The sequence below is a fragment of the Oncorhynchus mykiss genome, chromosome 17 (genome assembly GCF_057628025.1).
Source record: "Oncorhynchus mykiss isolate SJ-2025 chromosome 17, ASM5762802v1, whole genome shotgun sequence".
NCBI lineage: Eukaryota > Metazoa > Chordata > Actinopteri > Salmoniformes > Salmonidae > Oncorhynchus > Oncorhynchus mykiss.
The window spans coordinates 2300205-2313116 of NC_143038.1; the positions used below are offsets into that span (position 1 = coordinate 2300205).

A 12912-nucleotide genomic window follows, 5' to 3' on the forward strand; every position below is an offset into this window, starting at 1 on the left:
TCGACTGTGACGCAAAAGCATGCTCAAACGGCAGAGTCGATTTCCGCGCTTATAAACCCAGGGTCGTTACATTATTTGGTGACACGTATGATGTAGAAAGAGGGGTTGTTTGACAGGGTCAGAGAGGTTGGATGGGGATGATGGGATTAGTGAGATTTGTAGGGAATAATTTTATAGTATTAGAAATGCAGGGTTAGTTAAGAGAATATAGTGGTGTAGATAGGTCGTGAAAGGATTCACACACCTGTACAGTTGGTGTATGTGTATGCACTTATCAGTTGGTTGCGATTCGCCAATAAAACTTAAAGAAGACAAAGAAGAAGATGACGACAGTTGTTCATGTTAACATCCGGTTCTGAAGGCAGGAGGAAAAATGGCGGAAGCAGATGTTCTGTTTGAATCAGATGGCGTGTCGAGTGGAGAGGAGAATCATTTGATTACAGTGATGAATGCAAAAGGAAATAAGAGAAGTAAAGTGGTAGTGGAACCTAGTAAATCCAAATCTAGTTCTGAGTATTTTTTTGGTTGGAATAGGGGTTTTGGCTCGAGGTTGTTTCCTGGGAGATCCGTTTGAAGTCTCTATTAAAATTGTGGATGCGTTGGATGAGGTGGCGTCGATGAGTGTTATCTCTGGGGTGGCGCTAGAAGTAAATGCAAAGGATATAAAAGGAAGAATTGGGTCAAGTGGTTGGTGCACAACGACGGACCCGCGTTGAAAGATGGGGTGCGGAAACCCACTCCATCCAGCCATTCTATTGTGTTAATTTTTTTTAATGAAGAGTCTCTCCCTTCTCACGTGTATTTGGGTTATATGGGATTTCCTGCAAGAGCCTTCATGCCCAAACACATGCAGTGTGATAAATATAAATTATTTGGCCAAGTGTATGTGGACGGGAGGTGTATTCTATGCCAGCTGAGCCTAAATGCTGCAATTGTAGTGGTGAACATGCACCCGAATTTCTGAAGTGTCCTGTTAGGGTGAATGAGACGTATGGGCAAGAATAAGGGCTGTCCATAATGTATCTGGAGGCATTGAGACGAGTGGAAGGAGTGAAGTTGAAAAAGTGATTGTAGTAGTATAAACAATATGTTCCGTGTTAACAGAGGGATCATGACATTTTGCATACTAAGGTGGACTTTATAGCATTTATTACTGTGGTTTTCAACTACACAGCACAAACGGAGAGGAAATCGGAGAGAATAGGCATCTTTGTGTGTGTGCCTGGGCATTTCTGGGAGTGTTTGTGTGTTTTGTTTCAATATTCCGTACATTAGGTGGCGGCAATACACCAATAGGTGTAGTTTACCGTAACTTTAAAGAAGAAGAAGAACTTCCGGTTCTCCTTGCTTGCTTTCTTCGCTAAAAAGCCGGAGTGTGGTCTTAGGAAAGGTAGCTAAACAAATACATGGTTTAATGGAAAAATGATATAATAGAAGCTAGCTTGATTATATATAATGTTGTTCTTTCCATGATTAATAACGAACCATTCGGTTTCATGATACTATACAATCGGCAAGGAAAGATGTTGGAGAGTTGACTGAGTTTATGACAACAACACACGTTGTTGTTGTAGTAGCTAAACTAGCTAGCTACATGCACCTAGCTAGCTAGCAGTATTATATTGTTTACAAAACGTTGAGTTGATTGAACGACTGCGATCCATTCCGTTACAAAATTGCATTATTTGTTTTTGATGTACATTTGCTCCACAGAGTTTAGCCAACTATCTAGCTAACGTTACGGTACACGTGAAGACTACCTAATATGGGTCGCCGCAAGTCCAAGAGAAAGCCCCCCCCAAAGAAGAAGCTTACTGGAAATTTGGACACTCAATTCACCTGTCCGTTCTGCAATCACGAAAAGTCATGTGATGTGAAAATGTAAGTAACAAAGTACAGTATATTAAGTGTATATATGCTCCCGTTCAGAAGTTTGGGGTCACTTAGAAATGTTCTTGTTTTTTTAAGGAAAAACATTTTTTTTGTCATTTAAAATAACATCAAATTGATCAGAAATACAGTGTAGACATTGTTAATGTCTGATTTTTGTAAACGTCTGATTTAAAAAAAAAAAAAAAAATAGAATATCTACATAGGTGTACAGAGGCCCATTATCAGCAACCATCACTCCAATGTTAGCCTCTCTCAGCCTATTGCAGACAGTCTGAGCACTGATGGATTGTGCGTTCCTGGTGTAACTCGGGCAGTTGTTGTTGTCATCCTGTACCTGTCCCGCAGGTGTGATGTTCGGATGTACCGATCCTGTGCAGGTGTTGTTACACGTGGTCTGCCACTGCGAGGACGATCAGCTGTCTGTCCTGTCTCCCTGTAGCGCTGTCTTAGGTGTCTCACAGTACAGACATTGCAATTTATTGCCCTGGCCACATCTGCAGTCCTCATGCCTCCTTGCAGCATGCCTAAGGCACATTCACGCAGATGAGCAGGGACCCTGGGCATCTTTCTTTTGGTGTTTTTCAGAGTCGGTAGAAAGGCCTCTTTTAGTGTCCTAAGTTTTCATAACTATGACCTTAATTGCCTACCTTCTGTAAGCTGTTAGTGTCTTAATGACCGTTCCACAGCTGCATGTTCATTAATTGTTTATGGTTCATTGAACAAGCATGGGAAACAGTGTTCAAACCCATTACAATGAAGTTCTGTGAAGTTATTTGGATTTTTACGAATTACCTTTGAAAGGCAGGGTCCTGAAAAGGGGATGTTTCTTTTTTTTTCTGAGTTTATATATGCATACTTTTTATTTTTTTTACATTTTCTACATTGTAGAATAATAGTGATGACATCAAAACTATGAAATAACACATGGAATCATGTGGTAGCCAAAAAAGTGAACAAATCAAAATATATTTTAGATTCTTCAAAGTAGCCACACTTTGCGTTGATGCTTTGCACACTCTTGGCACTTAAACAAATCAAAATAATAAGATTTTTTAAACACTTTTTTGGGGGTACTACATGATTCCATGTGTTATTTCATAGTTTTGATGTCTTCACTATTATTCTACAATGTAGAAAATATGAAAAGTAAAGAAAAAACCCTGGAATGAGTAGGTGTCCAAACTTTTTATTGGTACCATGTAGAGGTCGACCGATTTTATAATTTTTCAATACCGATAATTGGAGGACCCAAAAAAGCCGATACCGATTAATCGGCCGTTTAAAAATATATATATATTATTTATTATTATTTTGTAAATATAATTTTTTAAATGTATTTGTAATAATGACAATTACAACGATACTGAATGAACAGTGAACATTTTATTTTAACTTAATATAATGCATAAATGAAATAAAATAAAATGATTCTCAAATAAATAATGAAACATGCTCAATTTGGTTTAAATAATACAAAAACACAGTGTTGGAGAAGAAAGTAAAAGTGCAATATGTGCCATGTAAAAAGCTAACGTTTAAGTTCGTTGCTCAGAACCTATGAAAGCTGGTGGTTCAATATTCCCAGTTCTTCAATATTCCCAGTTAAGAAGTTTATTAGGAATTATAACGTGTCAACTATTTCTCTCTATACCATTTGTATTTCATATACCTTTGTCTATTGGATGTTCTAATTGGCACATTAGTATTGCCATCCTAATCTCAGGAGTGGATAGGCTTGATGTCATAAACAGTGCTGTGATTCAAGTATTGCTAAGAGCTGCTGGCAAATGCAGTAAAGTGCTGAATGAATGCTTACGAGCCTGATGCTGCCTACCACAGCTCAGTCAGACTGCTCTATCAAGTATCAAATCATAAACTTAATTATAGTATAATAAACACAAATACGAGTCTTTGGTCATTAATATGGTCAAATCCGGAAACTATAATTTCGAAAACAAAACGTTTATTTCAGTGAAATACGAAGCGTTGCGTATTTTATCAGACGGGTGGCAACCATAAGTCTTAATATTTCTGTTACATTGCACAACCTTCAATGTTATGTCATAATTATATAAAATTCTTGCAAATTAGTTCGCAATGAGCCAGGCGGCCCAAACAGTTGCATATACCTTGACTCTGAGTGCAATGAACACAAGAGAAGTGACACAATTTCCCTAGTTAATATTACCTGCTAACATAATAAAAAAATAACTAAATATGCAGGTTTAAAAATATATATACTTCTGTGTATTGATTTTAAGAAAGGCATTGATGTTTATGGTTAGGTACATTCCTGCAATGATTGTGCTTTTTTCGTGAGTGCGCTTTTGTTAAATCATCCCCCGTTTGGCGAAGTAGGCTGTGATTCGATGATAAATTAACAGGCACCGCATTGATTATATGCAACGCAGGGCAAGCTAGTAAACTACACATGGTTGATGATATTACTAGGTTAACTAGTGGTTATGTGAAGATTGATTGTTTTTATAAGAAGTTTAATGCTAGCTAGAAACTTACCTTGGCTACTTGGCTGCACTCGCGTAACAGGTGTTCAGCCTGCCACGTTTCCTCGTGCAGTGCAATGTAATCGGCCATAATCGTCATCCAAAAATGCAGATTACCCATTTTTATAATGAAAACTTGAAATCAGCCATACCTATTAATCGGTCGACCTATAGTATAGTGTGTGTGTGTGTGTGTGTATACATTGATGGAAGCTACAATCTATCTGCAATATTAAAGCTGATCTGTTCCCTAAAGAAAAAAGAAATAAAGTACAGTATGGCTATCTCCCAAATGGCAAATCAAAAGAGAACCATCGCGCTCTTCCAAAGGTTTGACTGGTGCGTAAAACCTATAAATTCCGTGAAGGAAGAGGTGTAATGGGTTAGCACTCAAAAATATGTTGCATAAAGCTTCATTGTTCAATGTTTTACATTTTTTACTGCATCAAGGATAGCATACACAGACGTTACCTCCCAAATGGCACCCTATTCCATACGTACTTTGACCAGAACCCTATGTGCCCTGGTCAAAAGCACACTACGTGACCATAAGTATGTGGACACCTGCTTGTCGAACAACACATTCCAAAATCAATGGGCATTAATATAGAGTTGGTCCACTCCTTTTCTGCTATAACAGCCTACACTCTTTTGAAAAGGCTTTCCACTAGATGTTAGAGCATTGCTGTGGGGCCTGGCTTGATCGGCTTTCCAAATCATCCTAAAGGTGTTCGATGGGGTTGAGGTCAGGGCTTTGTGCAGGCCAGTCAAGTTCTTCCACACGGATCCCGACAAACCATTTCTGTATGGACCTCACTTTGTGCACGGGGGCATTGTCATGCTGAAACAGGAAAGGGCCTTCCCTAAACTGTTGCCACAAAGTTGGAAGCACAGAATTGTCTAGACTGTCATTGTATTCTGTAGCATTAAGATTTCCCTTCACTGGAACTAAGGGGCCTAGCACAAACCATGGAAAAACAGCCCCAGACTATTCCTCCTCCACCAAACTTTACAGTTAGCACTATGCATTGGGGCAGGTAGCGTTCTCCTGACATCCACCAAACCCAGATTAGCCTGTTGGACTGCAGACGGTGAAGCATGATTCATCACCCTAGAGAACGTGTTTCCACTGCTCCAGATTCCCAATTGCGGCATGCTTTACACCACTCCAGCCGACACTTGGCATTGCACATGGTGATCTTAGGCTTCTGTGTGGCTGCTCGGCAAGGGAAACATTTTGTGAAGCTCCCAACAAAAAGTTATTATGCTGACGTTGCATCAAGAGGCAGTTTGAAACTCGATAGTGAGTGTTGCAACCGAGGACATATGGGTTTTACGCGCTTCAGCACTCAGCGGTCCCGTTCTGTGAACTTGTGTGGCCTACCACTTCGCGGCAGAGCTGTTATTGCTCCTAGATCTTTCCACTTCACATTAACAGCACTTACAGTTGACCAGGGCAGTTCATGCAGGGCAGAATTTAGACAAACTGACTTGTTGGAAAGGTGGAATCTTATGACGGTGCCATCTTTAACGTCACTGAGCTCTTCAGTAAGGCCATTCTACTGCCACTGTTTGTCTATGGAGATTGCATGGCTGTGTGCTCAATTTTATACAATTGTCAGTGACGGGTGTGGCTGAAATAGCCAAATCTACTAATTCAAAGGGATATCCACATACCTGTGTGTAATGTTATATATGTTAGTGTAGTTCTCTAGGAGGTAGTGCACCTCAGGCTGTAGCTCTGACATTTTAATGATGCAACTATTTTTTTATACTTTGTTTAAACTTTTGATTTTCTTGTATTGCCAACAGGGAAAGGACCAGAAATACTGGGATAATATCATGCACAGTTTGCCTGGAGGAGTTCCAAACCCCCATTACCTGTATCCTTTGAAGTCTATTGAACTCACACAACAGCTATTGTTCTCATAATCACATTGAGTGTGTTTACATGCACACTAATAATTTGATATTAAACTGCAGAACGACAGATGTTTACCTTGTCAGCTCGGGGATTCGATCTTGCAACCTTTCAGTTACTGGTCCAACGCTTTAACCACCGCCGCCCCATATCCAGTTTTTATAAAAACTCTTCTTCACTTTGTACATGACAAAGTACCCCGACGGTGGTGGATTCACAGACCTCCACGGACAAGGAGGGTGAAAAGATATCCATTATAATAAAAGCACTGCATGAATCTCTTATTTTGGTTTGAGACCAAATTGGCTTTTATAAACATTTCATGAAATTCTACATCATTTTACATCACTGGAGACGATCAGAGTCTTTTGTTAACACCACAACAGAGCAGACAACACCTGAGCGCATGCTGCAGCACTGGAGACGACGTGATTTCTCTACAGGCTATTTAAACATTTTAAAAAGAAGGATAGTTTAAGTTTGGAACAGTACTAAAGTTGTCTATCAACTGTCAATATTCAGCACAACTGAACTAGTCACTACGGAAGTATGGCCTATATGCATTTGTAAACTATTCATTTGGGAAACTCATTTTCAAATATATTCTATTTTATTCCAAGATATTGTTACAAAATAGATGTGTGTAGACTGTGATTAGGGCATGGGAGTACAAGTTAAATTAACAGACTAGAGTTTCATAGCTCACCGCATGATCCTTAAACCAAAGACCAGCCAAACTCCTGTTTCTAAACGTGAATTCCAAGGCACTGTAGAATGATTGCATAGCCTAATAATATTTTGTTTCATAATTTAATTCTAAGTAATAATACAAAAATAATTAATATATATTTATTTATTTCAAGTTAGTATGTTAATAATTTGTTGCGGATCTCCCTCACATTTTTCATATTGAGAACACGGGGCTGCATGGTCAAATTAATTCTGATAGGCCTAAATATGATTTATTTATAATAGTCCCATAACCGATAGAATGACAAACTAAATCAATATGTAGTCTATAGCAGCCTATAGGTAGGTAGCCTAAATGGTGGTATTACTGTATCTTCTAGTTCTTATCTGAAGCTGAGTAGTCCTGTATGTAAGACTCAACAGTGTGCCCGCCTCAGGCACCGCTTTGATGCAAAATAACAAGAAATGTTTATGTTTTAACACCATCTGCTTTCATTTGGTCACAAAACAGTAATTCAAGAAGATCTCAATTCATATTCCCATGAAACTGATTGAGATCAAATGATTGACAGGCAGTCTGAACATTTCACCAGTAAAACGTGAAGAATTACCATTCACCATTGACAGTGATAATGGCCTACTTTGAAATGAGGTATGACTAACTTGGTGTTTGAGGGTATGAAACATTTGACATTTTCTTGAGACAAGACGTGTGGGCATATAGGCAGTTTTTACTCAAACTATTATATTAATCTGACTATCCACAATAATCGCATTATAGTGTGTATGTAACCGTACTAGTTGATACGTAATCAATCAGGCTGCAGCAATGGTCATTTCCTAAGGATGTAATGCCCAATTCCAACGGGATTGGCTATTATGATAAGACTGTTTTATAGGTATTTTAACATCAGGAATGCCTACAGCACAGTTAGACTGTAAGTTGCTCTGGATAAGAGCATCTGATAAATGGCTCAAATGTAAATACACCAATGACTAGACAGTTGCATGCAAGTCACATTTACTCCAATCTTCTGTTGCTAACATTTTCTAGGTTGAGTGTGTATATAAGTTACATGTCCTTACCTTACTCTCTAAGATCTGTCAGAGCCTGTGGATGTGTACAGTGATTGGATAGACGCTTGTGAAGCAGCCAATCAGTAGCCCAGGCTCACCGGGGCGGAAGACCTCACGTTGGAACAGGAAGCTGATTTAGAGGTGGCGCTCGTCTGTTTGTCACCAATCACTGCCAGTCTTCAGCTCAAGATGATGGTCCCGTTCCAGGCCGACTACATTGCAGACGTCGCATTGCATCAACCAATAGTTGCGTGCCACGTCATCAACTGCAGTTGGGCATCATATTGCTGTGTCATGTGGTTAGCTGATATGTGAACCAACTATCCAGACGTTGTGAGATCTGGCAGATGCCTACAATGTAGTCAGCCTGGTAAGCAACCTCTGACCTTTACCTCACCGCACATCTCCCACACTAGTGACCTGGCGTCCACCGAGACTGTCTTGCGTAGCCATAGTTCAGTCCAGAGCCCTATATAGATTACGCCCCAAATGGCACCCCATTCCCTATGTAGGGCACTACTTTTGACCTGCTCCCGTAGGGCTCGGGTGGAAAATAGTGCACAATATAGGGAATAGGGTTCCATTTGGGATGTGACCTTAGAGGTATATATGACTCTGGTTAAGTCAACCTATTCCCCTACTCACCGTTTTAATTCATACAGACTTCATTTTAGCGGTCAGTTGTCATGGCTCCTAGCTTACTGGTAGGATTATACAGTTAGTAGCTGCTCTTGGGTTAGTTTTTGTTTTACCACAATTAGTTTTTACTCTCCCCTGTGTACAGAGATACACAATACCACAGTGTACAGCAATACCATAGTGTTGGGTCATTCCATTGGGGTATATTCGGTGTGACTCTGAGTGTGTTTATGCAGAGTAACCTAGTGGGGTGTTCCAGAAAGCAGGATTGTTAAGTTAGCCAGCTAACTTTGATATGCAGTTAAATATATTTTTATTTTATATTTAGAAAGCTAAACTTGAATATGGGTTGTTGTTGGTTGTCAAGTCAATTATACCATGACGATTTCAAGTTGGATTTTGTTGGGACTGTTAGCTGGCTAAGTCATTGATCCTGCTTTCTGGAACAGTCTAAACTCTCAAGTGGTTTCTGAAATATTTTCTATGAATATCCCAGGTCCTTTTTCTTAATGTGGAAATGGTTACGGTATCTCCCTGAAGACATGTTGCATCATTCCTTTGTTAGAGACAACGTACTAAAAGGGAGAGGTAGGATGGGACATAAACAGTAGGTCCAAATTAGTATTATTGATCTGATTATTTTAGTTTTTCAAATGATAAGAACATTGCCAATGATTTGCAATTGGTTGCCCTTTGTGATATTGTAATGAGTTTGATTTTCAATGTGACAAATTAAAAAGTGTTGTATTTTGACATCCACAATGATTGTGTCTGTGTCGACGGTCTGAGAGTTAACCAGCTTATATAGAGCATGTTTCTACTGGAGAGACATGCCGTTTCATTTCCTGATAATAGGCTAGCTAGAGGAAACCGCCAAACGGTACAGTTTACCACTAAAACCTTAACAGTTTCCTCGTCATAACTCAGATGTGAGCACCGTGTGTGTATGTATTCCCCCAATGCATTTGTGTGATTGTGTGCGTACCCATGGTTCTCAGCTGTGGATATTGACAATGAGTTATGATCACGATGATGAGTGGTTATCAGTTTGTTCTATCCCTCCATCCCTATCTCAATCTCTCCTCTCATTCAGCATGTGAGGTCAAGTGTCACTCTAGTCTCTTGTTGTCAAGGCTGCCAATAACCCACACAACGGTGCCATGGCAACCGTTTCCAAGGTAACAAGCATTTTGTTTCTAGACACCTGGAGCTGTGCTCACACAACTTGCCATTTTAGTAACTTTTACACATCCACCATCAACAAGTTGCGTAATGTATGTGCATGTAATTGCTGCATTTAAACACAATACAAATTAGTACGGAATGTTTACAGGGCATAGAAACAGTTGATGGTGTTTTGTACAGTGGTGTTAGGTACAGTGGTGTTAGGTACAGTGGTGTTAGGTACAGTGGTGTTAGGTACAGTGGTGTTAGGTACAGTGGTGTTAGGTACAGTGGTGTTAGGTACAGTGGTGTTAGGTACAGTGGTGTTATGTACAGTGGTGTTATGTACAGTGGTGTTATGTACAGTGGCGTTATGTACAGTGGCGTTAGGTACAGTGGCGTTAGGTACAGTGGCGTTAGGTACAGTGGCGTTAGGTACAGTGGCGTTAGGTACAGTGGCGTTAGGTACAGTGGCGTTAGGTACAGTGGCGTTAGGTACAGTGGTGTTATGTACAGTGGTGTTATGTACAGTGGTGTTATGTACAGTGGTGTTATGTACAGTGGTGTTAGGTACAGTGGTGTTAGGTACAGTGGTGTTAGGTACAGTGGTGTTAGGTACAGTGGTGTTATGTACAGTGGTGTTATGTACAGTGGTGTTATGTACAGTGGTGTTATGTACAGTGGTGTTAGGTACAGTGGTGTTAGGTACAGTGGTGTTATGTACAGTGGTGTTATGTACAGTGGTGTTATGTACAGTGGTGTTATGTACAGTGGTGTTAGGTACAGTGGTGTTAGGTACAGTGGTGTTGGGTACAGTGGTGTTGGGTACAGTGGTGTTGGGTACAGTGGTGTTATGTACAGTGGTGTTAGGTACAGTGGTGTTAGGTACAGTGGTGTTAGGTACAGTGGTGTTATGTACAGTGGTGTTATGTACAGTGGTGTTATGTACAGTGGTGTTAGGTACAGTGGTGTTAGGTACAGTGGTGTTAGGTACAGTGGTGTTAGGTACAGTGGTGTCGGGTACAGTGGTGTTGGGTACAGTGGTGTTAGGTACAGTGGTGTTAGGTACAGTGGTGTTAGGTACAGTGGTGTTGGGGTCAGTGGTGTTAGGTACAGTGGTGTTAGGTACAGTGGTGTTAGGTACAGTGGTGTTGGGGTCAGTGGTGTTAGGTACAGTGGTGTTAGGTACAGTGGTGTTAGGTACAGTAGCTTTGTGCTAAAATATTTTTGCGGCGTTTGATCACTTTCATGTCGTGGTATTAACTCGAGTTGCAGAATTGGGATAAAAAGTCTACCTTTTTGGCTTCTAGCTGTCTGGATCAAAATAATGTGGCCACGGCTTTGTTTCATCTGTTAGGAAGAATGACAAGTACTGCATGCTGTGTCTAGAGATTGCAGAAGAGGCTTGGGAATGTTCTTAACCACTGCCAAAATGTAGTGCTTTTTCGTGCACTTTTCAGCTGCCGTGGCATCACCCAGGTGGGTGCTACAAGTTTGGCAATGGAGGAGTGGGTCCTATAGAGGAACTGGCCATCAGAGACGCAGATGTGGTGCACTGATGAAGAGCTCCGGGCCGGTTTGTTTCTCTCTGGCTGTACCATCGATGCCCCGTCTGCTGAAGCTACACTGCCTTTCCAATCCAAACGGCCTCAACTCCCAGCCTTTCACCAGAAGCCCAATGGAGACATTCGATGTCCATCTCTACCATCTGAATTTTAATTTAGTTTAGCTTTTTTATGCGCTTTGAGATGAACTGTAATGAAAAGCTCTGCAAGTTAAATTATTATTACAAAACAATGTCAATGACTAAATATACAAGGAAAGCTAACGTTGATTTATTCGAAATACATTAACAATAATAATGTACTAAAATGTATTTCAATACATTTTCCCCCCAACACCTCTAGAGAATGCCAATCTGCAACCATTCATCAGTTAGGGGGTGTATTTATTATGAACCAAACGAAAGCCAACACTCTGAAACATTGAGGGACATACCTGAACTTGTCCAATAAGAAACTCTTGTTTTTGTTACAAAAGTTTAGAGTTTCAAAACATTTTGCTACAGTGTGCACTAATGAATACACCCAAGCCTTGACAATGTAGTAGCCTGGGTAGACCAGACTGAACAGTGTTTCATTGTGAGCGCAGAATTCAGTCTAGTTTAACCGGGGCCAGGCTATCAAAATATTCCCCAGATCCCTTGGTGAGATGGATGTTGGAGTAGAGTGACACAGGTCAATTTGGGCATTTTCACCAGAAGTGGTTTAGGTTAGGATTTGGGGAGGGTGAATTGATCCTAAATCTGTGCCTAAGGGCAACTTCTATCTGGAGCTGAAACGTCAGCCAACAGCAAGTAGTCCTTAAAGTTGTCCCTAGACACTGATCTAAGGTTAGTTTTAGCCTTGGGAGGGAAAGCTGGTCCTAGATCAGTCTACAGTATCTGGTGCTGATATGGTATGTCAGCCACTGTGATGCAAGCCGTAACATGTCTTCATGTGTTACCGTCTCTAGCTGTCGCTGCAGACATCAAAGTCCCACTCAGTTGTAGCATGTGGTTATGTAAATAGTGATGGGAGAGAGAGGGGGGGAGTCACAGGGTGGTGGTAGTGTTGTCATGGACCAGCACAGGTGAAAATACAAGGTTCCTCTTTATCCCTACACACTTGTCAAGGAGTTGATTGGGCACTATACTATATAGGTGAAAAATGTATATAGGAAGTGAGTGGCCTGTGTCGTCCAGCAGCCGCTGACATGGCATGCATGCCAGAGACAGCGTGGCTTTGAATCCGGCCCACTGCCCTTTGACCCTTCCCCTATCTTTCCTGTCTGTCCAACACTATCTTTTCAATAAAGCGAGAAAAAAAAATAGAAAGGGAATATACCTCGTCCATAAAAAAGAGTATTTTTGTTGGAATGATTATAGGTCAATTGTCGATGCAATAGCTTCCACTCGGCTACGCGTATTCTCAAGCAATAACATCGACATCTGTATTATCAACCCAAGAATACCCGTGGTCGAGA

General features: G+C 40.6%; 1 protein-coding gene across 1 annotated transcript; it reads left to right on the forward strand.

The window, feature by feature from the left end:
* The first annotated feature begins 68 nt into the window (after positions 1 to 68).
* Positions 69 to 9486, forward strand: LOC110485657 (transcription elongation factor 1 homolog). Its single transcript, XM_090204464.1, has 4 exons — positions 69 to 1390; positions 1714 to 1881; positions 6210 to 6280; positions 8108 to 9486. Exons 2-4 carry the CDS (start codon positions 1766 to 1768, stop codon positions 8170 to 8172), a joined length of 252 nt encoding a protein of 83 aa, XP_090060590.1. The 5' UTR covers positions 69 to 1390; positions 1714 to 1765; the 3' UTR covers positions 8173 to 9486.
* Positions 9487 to 12912: the final 3426 nt, after the last annotated feature.

What these genes read in the sequence shown, in the direction of transcription:
- LOC110485657 (XM_090204464.1), top strand. Translation starts at nt 1,766, where the DNA reads ATGGGTCGCCGCAAGTCCAAGAGAAAGCCCCCCCCAAAGAAGAAGCTT. An exon ending in AAGTCATGTGATGTGAAAAT is followed by an intron (nt 1,882 to 6,209) that starts GTAAGTAACAAA and finishes TATTGCCAACAG; the next exon opens with GGAAAGGACCAGAAATACTG. An exon ending in GTTCCAAACCCCCATTACCT is followed by an intron (nt 6,281 to 8,107) that starts GTATCCTTTGAA and finishes TTACTCTCTAAG; the next exon opens with ATCTGTCAGAGCCTGTGGAT.